At 39.7% G+C, this 16,303-nt stretch overlaps 1 protein-coding gene across 1 annotated transcript; it reads left to right on the top strand.

Moving 5' to 3' along the window:
* The first annotated feature begins 353 nt into the window (after nt 1-353).
* Nucleotides 354-15,085, top strand: LOC142029148 (carbonic anhydrase 3-like). Its single transcript, XM_075023523.1, has 7 exons — nt 354-492; nt 569-766; nt 3,951-4,069; nt 6,020-6,112; nt 7,956-8,021; nt 10,582-10,737; nt 11,962-15,085. The coding sequence occupies exons 1-7, from the start codon at nt 456-458 to the stop codon at nt 12,079-12,081; spliced, it is 789 nt and encodes a 262-aa protein (XP_074879624.1). The 5' UTR covers nt 354-455; the 3' UTR covers nt 12,082-15,085.
* The last annotated feature ends 1,218 nt before the right edge of the window (nt 15,086-16,303 follow it).

Genomic DNA, 16,303 nt, shown 5'->3' on the forward strand with positions numbered 1-16,303 from the left:
GACCCTCCGTGGGGGCTGCGGGGCGCTCCCGCCATTTCTGCCTCAGGCTCAGCACGGGGACCCGCCCGCCCGCCCGCTCTCCGCGGGCCCTCGGGGCGGCGCAGCCCCCTCTTTCCCGCTCCCGGGACTGGGCGGGCTGAGGCGTGCTCCGCGGGAGGGCGATGAACGGGGCCGCCGGGTCCCGCCGGCATCCCTCGGCCTCCTCCAGGGGTGGAGAAAACGGCTCTGCCCGCCCCACCGCTGCCCGCCGCCCCTCGCCCCTGCCCGCCTCGCAGCCTCCCGCCGCCGCCCTCCCCCTGCCCACCCCTCAGGGGACGGCGCGAAGCCGCGGCGGTCTATAAAAAGTGCCCCGGGGCGGGAGGGAAGGAGGGAAGGGACGGAGGGAGGGACGGAGGGGCCACCGCGCCGGCGGAGCCGCAGCGGAGGGCGAGGGACGGGGCGCGGGCAGCGGCACCATGGCCCAGTCCGTGTGGGGCTACGACAGCGACAACGGTGAGCGGGGGTGCGGGGCCGCCGGGCGGGCCGGGTCTGAGCCGGGGTGACATTTCCTTGCCTTTCCCCCCCCCAGGACCCGAGCACTGGCATGAAAACTACCCCATGGCCAAGGGAGACAAGCAGTCGCCCATTGAGATCAACAGCAAAGACGTGCGGCACGACAATTCTCTCGGCCCTTGGCACGCCAGTTACGATCCGGGGGCAGCGAAAACCATCCTGAACAACGGGCGCACCTGCCGAGTCGTCTTCGACGACATGTTCGATCGATCAGGTCGGGTTTTGGTTCGGCTTTCGGGGGTTGTTAGGAATTGAGGTTTGCAAAGCGCTGGGAATCAAAATGCATCCTGTGGTACCCAGCCTATGGAGGCTGGCAGAGAAAAGTCGTTTGGGTACATGAAAAAGGTGCTCCCAGTGCTTGTTCTGGTGGATCTGGTCATGTTTAGGTCCACCATAGGTGGGACAGGGAGGCTGTAGCTGCAGGGGCACCCCTGAAATACAGACTCAGCTGGAAGGTGGACTTCTCCCCAAGTCACCTCCTTCAACGTGGAAACCACATCCTCAGTTTTTGTGCAAGGGGAGGGAGTGTCATCCAGGGGGTTTTAGTGTGCGCTCTGAGGCACTTTGTAAACACAAAACCCATTGTGTTTCTACTGACTGTGATCTTGATTTCTTCTGTTTGTGTGGGAAGTCTTAAGAGCCTCCACAGCCTGAAAAAGCTATGAAAATAGCATTTATGAAAATAACATTTCATAGCTTCTGGAAATCTATGAAATGGCTTTGTTATTTAATTGAGAGAGAGCAGTCTCTAATCTCTAAGTTAAATTGTTTAAAACTTGATTCCAGAGCTGTATGAGTCCGTAGCTCTGAATGCAGATGGGCAACAACAGTCAAAATGAATAATAAATTCACAATGCCGTATAATGCGAAGTCATCTCAAGAGCATGCAATATTGATCGGTCCTTTATCAAGAAGGAAAGCAATCTAATTAATGGAAAACAGTTACTTTCCATTGTATTTTTCTGCATCTGCTTTGATGGCATTTGTATTGGGATTTTGTTCTTCATAAGCTATATAATTAATGAAATATATCTGCAGTACATTGAAAGATCACTATATCGTTTATCTTGATGAGCTCATTGTTTTCTTGGACTGCTTTGTTTACCATTACAGCTACCTGTTACTGTTCCACATCTCACAGACAGTATCTAAGCTATTTAGGATAGGGACAATGTCTTTGTTATGTATTTGTATGGTGCTTTAGTATTTATTACCGCAGTTTCTACACAGTGGCCTCAGACAAACCATAAATTGCACTTCTGTTATAGCATGGAATGCTCTTCTGCAAGCACTGCATAAAATCAATGCCATGACTCAAAGCATGGGAAGTAAATTTGATTATGAACGTTTTCACATGGTGGTTCTGCTCTGTCTTTGCAGCTTCCTAAAGGCTGAAATGTTTAGACAGAGGCTGCTCAAGAACGTGTCTGCCCAGGGAACTGTATTGATGAAGACCTTGATTTGGCCAAGCAGAGTGCAGCCCTTGGTGCAGCCCTTCCTCTGAATCACCTTCCCTTCCTTTGCTCCCTGCCTCTCCCCTCCCCATCATCTCTGTTGTCCCTCTGGACACCCAGGGTATACATTCACTCCCTGCTGCTATTACTAACTTTCTTCAGGCTGCTGGACAGTAGAGGTCAAGCTTTTCATAGGGATGTGTCTGACTGGAATCAAATGCAATGTTTGACAGCTCTGAAAAACCACATAAGACAGCATTTCATAAACTTTACCTTCATTTGTTGGCTTCTGTGGTGGCAGCAGCTGAGGATAAGTAGCAGTCACAGATCCGATTTTAACTGGAAAAAGAAATCTAGCTTGAAGGTAGCCTTTTTTTGATCTAATCACATGGAAAATTTTGAATGTTAAAAAGATTTATTTTTATGCTAGAGAGATCTGCATACCATTATGAAGTGCTATTTCCAAGTGCTTCACAGTATCTGAGCTCTGGAAAGGACCACTTGTAAGAAACAACTGCTAAATGAGTTTCCAACTCTGATACCGATTTAGCTTGTTAGTGTAGGTAGATCACATAAATTAAGCTCCTGAAAGTTCCTGCCTCCCATTAATTCCAGCGTGAAATGGCAAGCAAATACTTGTGAGGATTTGGGCCTTAGAGTCTATGCCGTATTTATCCTACATTGAAAAGTGAAATAATAATAATAATAATAACAACAACAACAACAACTATTTTTATTATGTGACTTATTTTCCATTAAAGGCTTCTACAGAAGGCTTACTCAATACTGTATTGATTTAGTTATGAAAATTTATTTATATGTGAACAAACTCAAAAAATAAGGGGAACTGCATGCCTAAAACTCAACACAGTGCTTTGTTTCTGCCCCCCCCAGTGGCTGTGACACCTGCCAACTAAAAAGAGAAACTGCAAAGTTAAACCTCTTGCTCTGTGTAGGTATTCCAACACATATGATATCAAGAATTAATTTGAGACCATTGGGCACAAGAGGATTTAAATATTATTTCAATGTTAACTTTGAACTTCAAAGCTATTGGTAGAAGTTCAAACTTGAATGCTATTTAAACGAGGTCTTCTGGCACTGCAGTTGTGACCTGCATTATCACCTTTCTGTGTAAGGAAACACGTCTCGTTCCTGCCTTATGTAATGAATGAAAAATGTATTTGAGAGTTTATCCTCTGAGGAGTCCCTGTTCAAGAGAATCCCCAAACTGAAAAGTAGGTGTGATGTTTTGAAAGTCTGAACTGATGTAAACTGTCAGACTGATGCATGGTCAGCATTATTTGGCTAACATCAGAAATAATAGCTTCTTAAATTGTTTCATCAGTGGCAATGTTAAATGTGGACTATAGCTTTTGCTTGCTCAAGAACACTTTGCTAACTCATTTGACCTAAACTCTTTCCTCTTAAGACCTGCACTTTGAAGAGATAGGTTCTTTTTTTTAGAAGCAGCAAACTATGCTGTAACCACTGTTTAGTTGTCTGAACTGTAAAAGGTATGCCAGTCATGGGCTAGAGGTACACTTCAAAGCACCTTTGGGTTAATTTCAGAGTCCTATCCCCAACCATTTCACAACAGACCATTTTCTTGATAAGAATCAGCTGTGAATACCTTCATTCTGTCTCCACATCAGGAACTATAGTGTGTCCACTTGCCAGGAGAAAAGTGGCTTGTTAGGCTTCTGGGGTTTGGTTCTGTGCTTGGCTCACAGCAGCTTCCACAGTTTTCATGTCAAACAGGACTATTCCTGAGTGATAACAGAATTCAGCCCCAATCTTGTAAACTGGTGAGTGTTGTGACCCCCAGTTCAGTCAGCTGGATTTACAAGAGGTAGTCCACACTGATAAAGTACAGGTCCCTGTTCAGTAAATTTGTATGTCAGCATTTTGTAGGCAAGTGTTGATGTAGATTATCAATTGCAGTGCTGAGAGGTGGGCCACTCACGGGAGCCTACAGGCTGCGTCAGCTTCACTTGCATTGGGGTTCCTCTGATGACCACGGCTCTGAGCATGTTATAGATGGAGTGAAATATGCAGCAGAGGTAGGACCTATTTTTAATAGTAGTATTAGTACTCACTGGGATTTGACTGATTGTGCATCTGAACAGATTAACCATTCTCCCTTTTGCAAGTATTTATCGATGTTTTTTTCTCTAAAATCTGTGAAACTTGTGAATATTCATTAGCCTGCAGTAGGCTAAGTTGCATCTGCCAACAAATGTATCTTTGCAAGTATATACTAACATGGAATTCACTTCTTCAAGCAAGAGGTTTTGCTGGTATTTTAGAATGTTTTAAAAATATTTGAGACCAAGTGATCTGTTACTTCCAAATAGGAGGATCTGTTTTCTGCTGATGTTTTTTGACTTTTAGCCATTTCTGGCATAGCTTGAATTACTAACTTAGTTTCAGAAAGCATTACTAATGAATAGAAGAACTCGCTAAAAGCACATTTGATAAACTGACATTCAAAATCAGATCCACCTTAAAACTGATTCAGAGTGCTAAAGAGTATCTTCTAGTTTCTGAACATCTGTGCTTTAAAATCTCTGTTTATTTTTGGGAACTGTGATAAAGAGATGTTGGGAGGGTTTTTTTAATGTAAACTACTGCACTATTTTCCAAATTTGCTAAAACTAATGGCTGCTCTAGGCCCTGACGACATCTTCAGGTAATAAATGTAAGTGAATTTGCCATTGATGCTAGTGAATTACTAGCAAAAGTTACCTCCTTCCTCCATCTATTTGAGAATAGGCTCAAAATACATGCTTATGCCCACAAAAAGTCTGCAGTAGTGTTTTCCTGCCTTCCACCTATACCGTCAAGGTGCAGAGCTTACAGGGGCTCTGCCCACCTATCATAGGAGAAAATCTGGGCAGATGTTTTGCAGGGTCAGTGGGCGTAAACATTGCAGAGATGACTGTGGGTGATAGTTTGGGGTTTTTTTTCACATTCCTTAGCCACAGCCAAACTGTGTTAGTGTTCTACTTTCTGTGGCCAACTAAACAGAAAAATGCTGCTTCCTCAAGTTATTTCTTCGTTAGTTCAAGCACAGACTTTTTACTTTGCTTTTGTTTGCAGTACTCAGATATTTATTGACAGGAGAAGAAAGCCTGGAATGTATGAAATTTTGCTAGAATGCAACCAAAAGTATATCGCTGCTCCACCTTTATCCTTAGCAATGATGTCTTGATCCTCAAGAGTAAAGAAACAGAGAGCAATACATTAATTCATATTCAGTGTTAATTATTTTGGTGTTATTTTAAATAACTGTTACTGTGCTTAAAAAAAAAACCAACTCCATTCAAAATATGCACCAGACTCCTTTTTTTTTTTTTGTATGGTGCTATGTTCCAGACGCTACTTATTTTGAGATTCCACACTGCTGGTTGCAGCATTTGGAGCTACATACAGGAACCAGAGATTTTCTGGAAGGAGATGTAAAAAACTTGAAATCTATCCTGAAACATACAGCATTGTTGAAAGTAGAAATGAGAAAGAAATGTCACGTTACTATCTCCACTCCTTTCCAGTACAATGTGCTGAGTGGCATGAGGTACAAAACAGTACCATAGGTGCTACATACAACACAGTGTAAATCCTTGAGCTGTTACCTACATAACGTGAAGATCTAGAAATCTATTTGAGATGAAGTGCATGTCAGTAGGTGGTTTATGCACTGCATGCGTCCATGTCACATGCTTGAGTTAAACTGTTTATAGTTGAATTGTCTGATTAATTTTTAAATGTATTGTGTGGTAAACTCCATTTTCTTCTATGCTTCAATTAAATGGAAAGTGATGCTTTAAAGAAAGTGTGAGTGTATGGAAGCATGGGAGCAGGAATAGGAAATACTTATGTATAGTTTTCTATAGTCCATTCCTTTACTTACCTATGTACTGGAAACTTTTCTTAACTTAATGTAAAAGCTTGTAAGATTGTGCTGTTGGCAATTTCTTGCATTTATAATTGAGGTTTCATTGATTTTTTAGTTACATATGGTGCACTGGAATCCAAAACATGGTAATTTTGCTGGAGCTTTGAAACAACCTGATGGTGTGGCTGTTGTGGGCATTTTTCTGAAAGTAAGTGGCAAATATTCAGTCTTTATAATTTTCTGTATTTTTCATCTTTCTCTAGTGCCAGGGGAAAAAGTTCCCATTGTTTTTCCCTGCACTGTATCATTTTACAGGAAAACATTCAAAGTGATGCACAGACTGAAGTCACATATGTCCTTGGGCCCTCCAGATTCCATGCACTAACCCCTTCAGAGCCGACTTCTGACACCATTCGTGACACCAGTGGCAATATCATGGGTGGTACTGAAAAAGAGACACACAGCTTCAAGCCTGGGACACTTGCTAATTTTGTCCCTGGTAGCTGACCAGCTCTTTACTGTGGTGTGTACTGAGTGAGGACAGTCTGCATAGGAAGAGTGTTTCCTCCTACCCTTTGTCTGCTAGCAGGTATTGTATCTGCCTGTCAGCAAGGTTATGTTGACTGATTCCCTTGGTCTCTTGCTGATCCCCACAAAAGCTGGGAATCAAAAGGAGTTCAATGAACCTGCTCCAAGGAGAAAGAATTGATGGTAAAAGAAGTTCACTGAACATTTTAACCTTGAAATACAGCAGCTTTATAAAAAAATAATACTGTACCAATATTTTCCAATTGTTTTTTTTAAAAACTTAACAGAAAGAAAGCAATCCTAGTATCAAATCTGCATGTGGTCTAGGACACTGAGAAACGCTAACAGGCAGACATCTAATAGTCATAAATTATGCAGACTTCAGCTATGTGGCTGTCATTTTACCTGCAGGTGGGCATTTCAGCTTGAACAGAGCATCAGAGAATAGCTCTCCTTTTACTGTTTTATCACTTAGTAAGCTGCATTTGTATAAGCAGTAGTAAGTGGATGTAATTAATTTTGCCACAATGTCCCTGGACAGGCTATATCCAATGTCATTTTAATTCTGTTACACTGTGAGCCAGCCTGACCTTTTTTCTTGTGGTTAGTTTAAACTGAAGATCAGCACCTGTCCAGATTCTCCCCTATAACTATGTCCTTCAATTATTCTTCCTTTGTCATTTCTTTTGGTCTGTTGTAGGCTAAAGCTTTATCTTGTAAAACACAACTTTATGTTCCTATTAACCATGCTAAGGTCAGCTAAAGGGTCTATAAAAGTAAGTAGTATCAGTATATCTTCTCTGGCCTTCTTTCGCTGTTTCCTTCTTGCTCTTCGGCATAGGAGCCATTGTTTTCCTCTGGGTTTGTCATGGGTTTGGATGTTGCTGAAAGAGAGATGGAATTATCTCCTGAAGAATTTAATTCAAGCTATTTTGGAACAAGACATGGCAGTAACAGCATGTCTTATGCATACTATCTTTACTCTTCTGGCATGCAGAGCCATGTCAAAGCTTTTGGAGGTGCTGAACGTCATGAACATAAGCAATAAAGTGACCCCATAGCTTGAGGAGGTCATAACATGAATCTCCTCATGTGTCTTACATCAAGTCTGATCTGACTGCACATGTGCTGCAGAATGTTTGAAGTGTCTGCAGGAACTCCAGCTCTTCAGACTATCAACACATTGCCAAGTGCTCAAATGTCTCACAGCGGTTGTGGGTTGCTTTCAAACCAGGAGCCAAGGGCTAGGCCCTGGAGGGTGTAGATGATACTGTCTGAGCACGCAGCTTATTCCTCATACAGTGGGAGATGCCTTATAGAGTCCTGCAATGCATTTTTGAATTGCAAAGCCTTACTTGAGTCTGCTATTCCGGATGTTCTTTTAACACACATAATTTTGTGTCATTCTGTACTGGATGCTCTGAGAGTATTGCTGCCTAACTTGACAGATGGGATGTACTGAAATTCTTTAAAATACTGTGGAACTTTATGAAAAAATACAGTACTTGTGCTTTGCATTACAGGTTGGAAAAAATCCCAAACCAGAGATGAAGAGAATTCTTGAAGAAATTGATAACATAAAGACCAAGGTATCAAAACATTTTTTGTGATATAATGTAGTTGAAAAGCAGCAGCAGCAGAAATCAGAAGTTCAGATTCACTTTTTGGCATCATTCTGATATCTAACAGTAGCACCAGAGGTGATACATTGGACTGTGGAGCAGGACATTTTCTTTTACTTAAGTAAACATATAACTCCCGACTTCTGTAAGTATTCTTGTTGTAGAGGATTTTGTATCAATGCTTATGTGCACAATTGATAGTCTTATTGATACCGCTCTGTAAAAATATGCTAGTGTGCAAATATCAAGAAGAAATGAAAAGCTTTTTGAATTTGAGGACAGCAGTGGCCAAAACAAATGCATAAAATTGAGTCAGAGATTTAGTTAGCCTGAAATGAGAAGAAACTAGTAGGAATGATGGAGCAAGCTCCCAGTTGGTGTAAGGAAGATTAAAAAACTTTATTAGTTTTAAGATGGAACTGAATTCATTTATAAAAGGAATTACATGGTACAGTTTCTGCACCAGTCCTAGGTTCTGTCTTCGTATGATACCAGCACAAATAGCATTGCAAACCTATTCTAAACTGTATTCCAGTTTAATTAATGATCTAAGGACCAAAGTCCATACCTATTGCATAGATAGAACTGCAGAAGGGAGTTCTTTGCAGAGAATTGTGATACTGCATCTATTGTTATTTAACATTATTATTTAACATAGACCTAATCTCTAGGTATACTTCAGCAATTCTACTTCATTACAAGCTTTATGATTCTAATGATGCTAAAAGTAAAGTCCCTGTTTTGTTTGACTTTGAACATACCACCAGATCACCAGGACTGAATTTTACAAACTTTATAAGCATTTTCTTCCAAATTCAGCAGAATTTCTTGCATTTAAGTTATGTATGTATGTACTGCCATTGATGTATGGGTCTGAGCCTGAAGTATGTTCTCCCCTCACTCAGAGTCATATTAGTTTTATTTTTTCAACCTTTTCTTAGTCTTCAGATACAATTAAGTTCTTTCTGCTGAGGGAACTGAAGGTCATTTTTTTTCGCCTTGCCCATTGCTCCCCCTGCTATGCTCCCCCTGTCAATGATATCTGTCTTCATACAGATTCAGCTTTCTCTCATAATCCCTATATCAATTTTTGGACATTTACATGCAGAAGAACTTTGCCATAGTTAATAAAAAGTTGACCAATCACCCTATGAAACACTGTGTCATACAATGTTGACAAGATGGCAGTGATATCCACTCCATTACATTCTATCTGAGACTGCCTAACTGGAGATTTTAAGACTTCTAACAACAAAAAAATACAAGTCTGATTTCCTACATACAGATATTCTCTGTAATGGTTCTGGAAAAAGCAACAGTTGAAGAAAAGCAGGGAAAGATAGGTGCCTATGCAAACAACCACATCTTGCATTTTAGCTCTTACACTTATTTTCTTTCTTGTCATCACACACATTTTACCAAGATTACTTATTTTTCAGGAAAGAATAATGGATGCTATCACCAGTGTATTTACAGCACATGCAGTTTCAATTGCTGTGATGCATTACAGGCAGAGGAGTTTCTTGGGCACTGTACTGTATTTACTGAAAAGGCACAATTTTGTTTGTGAAGTCATTTGCAAATTCATATAGAACTTACAGAGTAATTTTGTCAGGAAGATATATTTGGAGTCTTGATGTTATTCCTTCTACCCATATTTTGTGCAACATGTGTGGCAAAGATTTCAGCTCCTCCCATTGCACTTTGTAGAGTAATACTGTGTTCCAATCTAAGGAATATTCTACATGATAGGAGAAGGAATTAGGAATAATAGATTTTTCTGTCCAGAACCGCATCCTAAATACCAGTAGAGAACTGAAATTTCTGGTTTAGTTCTTGTTGCCCTGAGGGGACATCACAGTCCTGTGGAGATACTCTCTTGAGTATCCTATTCAGTGGAAAAGAAAAATGTCTCAGGAAATGTTGCCTGGTGTCTTCTGTTCTCCCTTGTCTGGTCATAATCACCTTTAGTTGTAAGACATTCAGGATCCAGTACTCTTCCAGGAAATACTTTGATTTTTTTTACATTAAGTGTAATAGTGCCAAAAAAAAGATTGAGAGTGTCACCATGATAATGTAGTTAGAGCACAGTTTTGGGAGGAGAGAGATGCAGATTTAAATGTCTTCAGATAGAGGAGAAGACTGTAACAAATCTGGGATAAATGTCTGGCCAGTGTTCTACTGGATAAAAAGGGTACCAGTACGTCCAGTGCCACACTCTTTAACTTCTATCCCAAGTGACCCACAATAAAAGAAAATTTTGATAATCCCAGAATAGAAAAATGTAACAATGAATTTGCTTTGGTTCCACACAGTTCAGTTTATAATTTCTTTTCATTTATTAATGGAATCAAAATGTCAGTTATTATTAATTGTGGGGCAGATGCTTGACAGAAAGGAAAGGAGATTGATCTCTTGCATGAGTCTTGATATTTAATTACTTCCTTTGTAATAACATAGATACTGATGTCTTTTAAGATGCATATCCCTAGAGTTACTGCAGAGAATTATTTTTTGTTTCTCTAAGGGGAAAGAGGCTCCTTTTCAGCACTTTGATCCTTCAATTCTTTTCCCCAAATCTCGGGACTACTGGACCTACCATGGTTCGTTCACTACACCCCCATGTGAGGAGTGTATCACTTGGATTCTCTTGAGGGAGCCGATTGAAGTCAGCTCAGACCAGGTAAACTCCAGCTAGTTCTGCTGCTCCTTTACCAGTTTGCAACAGTGTCACAGTATGTCAGTATGATCATTTGCAAACTCTATGTTACCTTGCGTTTTTTGATAAGGAAAGCTTTTGCTGAGGACTCTGAGAAATTGCCTGGAGAATGGACTGTTGAAAGGGACTGTTGAAATGGACTGTAAAACTGACCTTGAGAATCAGGCTGTCTTTCTAGAGACCTCCTGGAATAGCTTCAGCAGGAGTGTTCTTGGGATCCTGAAAACCTGCATAGGCAGAAGTGCCCCTAAGCCACAAAATTCAGCCACCACAGCTGCCTCAGTTCATTCTCTGTGCTTCAGCATTAAGTGGCAAGTGAGACTAACATTTAGCTGGTTTCCCAGTTTAAGAAATTACTTGAGACCTTGACTTCCTAAAATTTGTCAGTGGGAAGGATCAAACTAGGTAGAACCTGCAAACCTGAATGTTAATACAAATTAATGTACTAATTGTATTCATATAGCTCAAGTGTGCATTAACACAGGAAAAACAACAGAGAGCTAGTCTGGGTAAGGTTACCTTCTTTTTAGTTCTTGCGTTAAAACTTTTGGTTGTTTATACTATTTTCTGCTTCAGCAGTACAAGTCGGGGTATAGCCTTTTTACTGATTTGGCAGTTTTCAGAACAGATTTATTTTGCATTCTGATGAAAAGGTAACAATTAACAAAGCAATACTGAATTTAAATTAGTTTGGAGAACAACGGCTAATTGCTGAATTCATGATTGAACTTAATAATCCAGTTGGCATACATTTCTCTGCCTTACAGAACAAAATACGAACTTCTGCAGACCAGCTTTTTCTATGAGACTACCTTGCATAGGCTTAGATGTGCATCCTCCTTCATGAATAGCCATATTTTCACAAGTGATTTGACTGCAGTCTGGCTCCAGCAGGGTCAGAGGAGGCCCCTACTCTTTTTCCACATTCTGAGTGTGGGTCAGGGAAAATCCGAAAAGAATTCCAGGCAAGGGTCAGATGATGCATTGTTCTGTGGATGAAGAGTGTAAAGATGCACAGAAACAGCACTAGCTGTTGGGCTGCAGTGATCTCTACCAATAATCTCTACCAGTATGCTTGTCATTACATAAGAAAATTCCTTTTCTGCCTCAAGAGTTTGTTCTAGGCATCAAGGTCCACACTGCTTCCAGGTGAATTCACAGGGACACTTTAATTTTTTTTTCTTGCAGATGGCGAAGCTCCGTACCCTTTCCAAGACTGGTGAGAATGAACCTGTGAAGCCACTGGTTGATAACTGGCGCCCACTTCAGCCTCTGAAGGGCAGGATAGTGAGAGCCTCGTTCAAATGAAGTCTCAAGTCTCACTCTGCTGAACCTGAGTGAGAAAATCCCTGCATCCCAAAGTGTAGCTAGCTTTTGCTGTCTACTGCTTTTCCTCTGGATACAGATCTGTGTTTCTCAGCTTGAAATTCTGAGTGGTAAAATAAAACTGAATCTGATTTTGAAAGCAGAAAAAATACTGTATGCAAATACTAACCTTAATAAGGAAATGTGAGATATACATGATTCTTGACCACAAATGCCTCAGCATTTGTGATACAGTCACTCCCCTGCCATGTGGTCTTGGAAGAAAAATGGGCTCAGTTTCAATATTTAAAATGAACTTCAAAGGTAATGTAGTAAAGGCAGAAAAATGAACCAGTAGTTCAGGAAAGCAGAAATAACAGTGGCTCAATAGTACATGAACAGGATGTAAAATGGCTGCTCCTACAGCATCCCTAGTAGTGATCTTCCTCAGATATCCCACCTCCACTGTGAACATCCAAAGAATAAGTTTGTCTTTAACATACCAGATTTGTCCTTCCCTCTCTTGTTCATAGTTTGTTATCCAAGATTATATTAGTATTCTAGGGATACACTCAGGCATACTCAGCTTCTGTGTGTGAAGAAGAAAAGATACCTTGCTGTCATTTCAGCATTTGCTGTCTTTGCCATGTCCTGCTGCTGCCTGTTGATCTTTTCTTCTTTAACTGCTGCTGTTACTTCACCCAGCCAGCTGTAGAGTGCTGCTGGTGTCGTGTTGTCTTGTATTTAGTATAGCAGCTTTAGTATTGCTGAGGGGGAAGTGCCTTCTTCTCTTGCTCTGTTACCTCCCAGGATGATGGATTTTTAGTTTTGATTCTCTGCCTGTTTTTTTTATTTTTGACATCTTAGTCTGCATATTAATGATTTCACCTATTAGGGATTTTGTTGCATAAGGAGAAGGTCTTTGTAGATGACTCATAAGCGTCATTTGTCTTCCCCACTACTGAAAAATCCAGTTTAAGTCACCTAAGTGTTTATTTATTGTAACTCTGTGTAATCAAGAGACTCTTAAGTGGAGTCTGTTTAGCTCTGTTACTTTCTGGGGAGACAAATCAGCTCGCACATACGATCCGAGCAAGGAATCACTGGCAGACAGGAAATTCTAAATCAACTTCCCCTGTCCTTCATCATGTAAACTTTATCATTTCAGCATGCTTTTTAAACAGCATAACACAAGTACTGTGTAGGTTGAACCCACATGCAGACTATGTGAGTAAAGATCTGTTATGTTATATTCACCATCAGGGTGATTATTCAGTATTGTACATACAGGAGATTGGGTGCTCAAAGGTGGTGCATAAAGCCTCCTGTAAATGAAGCTTCTGGATTCTCTGTATTCCTCTAACTCAGTAGGTGGCAGAGGGCATTCTTCTGGAGATGTTGCCACAAGCATGTTCACAGCAACATTTATAAGGAGTATGTCAAAGTCTGAAAAAAGCAGGGTTACAAATGGCTAGAATAGGCATCTCCCAGTTCTCCTTCACTATTTCACTCTTCACTGTTACTAGAAAAATGGTGTTCCAACAGAGAAGTCACGAATAGGCAACATTGGATGAATTCTGCTGTTATTACAAGCACCATTCAGTGAGAATTCAGGAATGAAATGAGGGCAGAGTTTGATCTTTGGATTCATTTAGAAATGTTTGAAGAATTGCTGAATTCCCACTGAGAATTAATATTTCAGTTTATTAGAAGTGTATTTTGCTTAGTATAAAGCAGTTTCATTTTAAAAACCAAGTTCATGTCAGCAGAAACTAAGGTATTGATTGAATCCTGTTTACAAATGTTTTGGCATTGGCTTAATCTTATCAGAAGATCAGCTTTTGATATTACGAGTGCAGTACTTGGAACAGTATTGATCTTAAGAGTCTCTTAGATCTTCTTTAAACTCCTGAACAACATCTTCTCAACACATAAAAATGTTTCTACATAAAGTTCATAAGCAACATTTTTTTCTACTGTACTATGTCTTACATGTAAAATTTCTTCTCATATCCATATGCAGTTGGTCTTGGTGTTGAGAAAATTTCAACACAAATAACTGAGACAAGAGTTTGAGCCTTTCTACTTAAAAGCCATTGACTGTGATGTTTTAATCTCTTGTTACTGGGGCAATAAAACAAGATTAGTTGCCTGCACTTGAAATAACAGCTTTTGTGTCTTCAGAGAACCAATAAATTGACTTACATAAAAAATTGATTTCAGGTTTTATTTCTAATGCTGAGTGGTGATTAAAAGTAATGACTTACTAGAAAACCTTGCTACTCTTTTCTTTGATACATATGCTTGTAATGCAAGGGTGGACAGACACTCTAGTCATCACCTTTTTAGATGTTAGAGTTTATTTCAATATCTCATCCTGGTTTCCCTGTATCCAATCAAACAGATCCTCAAAAATATGAGACATCAGAACAGTATCATTTGTCCTCTGTTCTCAGGTACAAAAAAAAAGTGTTTATTTCTTGCCTGGACACAAACATTCTCTTACATCTTCCCAAAATTCACACATTCATGTCTGATCTTGAATAGCACTAACTTGGATGTGAATTTAGGTTTCTTGCAAGAAGCACATGGATCAGTTAGCTGAAGAGTTAGATAATTCTGAGATTTCCTGATTGATTTAGACTTTTTAAGCATATAAATTAGATTTGTTAAAGTGAAATAATATCTTAATTGCCTAGAAAATCAGACACTGAGTGCACTTTGTTTTATTTGCATTTGCATGTTTCCTCTACTGCTTTTGAAAGGCAGAATAGGCAGAAGTATATCAACTACTGACAGAGTAGTTTTGGTTCCAACAGCAAACCCATGCTTTCTATGTTGGCAGAAAGGAAAATGCAGTCCAAAATTTGTATTATTCCCTCATGTGTTTGCTCTGATTCCATTCTGTCTTCAAACTATTACTACACAAAACCATCAACCTCATTGCAAATATGCTTTACACTTTTGATTATCTCTTGAAGATTAAAGCATATGTAGTTTTGTTCCATTGCCTTTCTCTCTTTGATGAATAGTGTAGCTTAGTATTGATCACCTTGGTAACAAACTAAGGATATATTATGTGGACTCTAATCCTGCTGCCTCATCTAAATAGAGAAAAAAGCCTCTGGGAACTGATGAATTAAAAAAAAGTAAAAATTACCCTAATCATTGTGGTGCACTAAATCCTTGACTACTTCCATGTATATAATGTATATATTAATTTCAGCAGGGCAGGCAATTGATTGAAATGAATTACCACCTATTAGGTTTTGACAGACACTGAAACTCTCGCAGCTTCCCACACTTCACAAGAGCACTCACTAGAAAATTAAAAGCTTATTCCTACAGTTTCAAAGCTTTTTTATTAACTGAAACAAGTTTCCCACCAGCTGTGGCCATCTTTCAGTCAGGTGTAAATTCATAACTGAACTGTGAATTCCTGGTATGACCCTCAGTATACAACCAGCTATGGTTATGTATTTCTACTACAAAATGAAAAGAATTATGTATTATTTTTACTGTACCTTGAAGAAGGAGTCTCCTGGATCTGACTGCAGGTGTTTAGTTGCTGAGTAATCAGAGTTAAAGAATGTTCATATTGTCAGTGAGTTTAGCAAAATAAACCAGTATTTCTTCCTGAGGCATGTTGTCCCATGCCTCAGCAATGAAGCAGCTATACAGTGTGTGTTCCACCTCCTCTATCTGCCTTTCATTTCAATGAATTCTGGCATTTTATCTTTGTCAGTATTGCAGCACAAAGCATGTATTCAGGAATTATTTTATTTCCAAAACCAAGAATTTAATAGAACATATAATAACATCTTCCCAAATAAAGAGTACAGCTAATGACGAATTACAGATCAAATCAGACTCGCCTCTTCTTTAAGAACAGATTTTTTAAAGTAACTTCTTTTCATTTTAGGGCTGCTGTACATGTGGATTTACAAAAATGTGCAATAATATGAAATGGACCAGTTCAGGGTTATTTGTGAGGGAAAGACAGAAAGACTGTAAAGTTTCGTCTTCATTAAAATACAGAAGCAGATTTGAATACAGATGGAGACCTTGTGATATTACTAGAAACATAAACACCACAAAGTATTGTCATTATGGAAAATTTTAACTTTATGTATTTGGACTGGACAGTAAAATACTGGCAAGAACGTGTAGAATCCACTTAATCCTGTATGTAACAAATGCCAGATTTCTTTATCAGTTAATCCAA

Source organism: Buteo buteo, chromosome 3 (assembly GCF_964188355.1).
Source record: "Buteo buteo chromosome 3, bButBut1.hap1.1, whole genome shotgun sequence".
Lineage (NCBI taxonomy): Eukaryota > Metazoa > Chordata > Aves > Accipitriformes > Accipitridae > Buteo > Buteo buteo.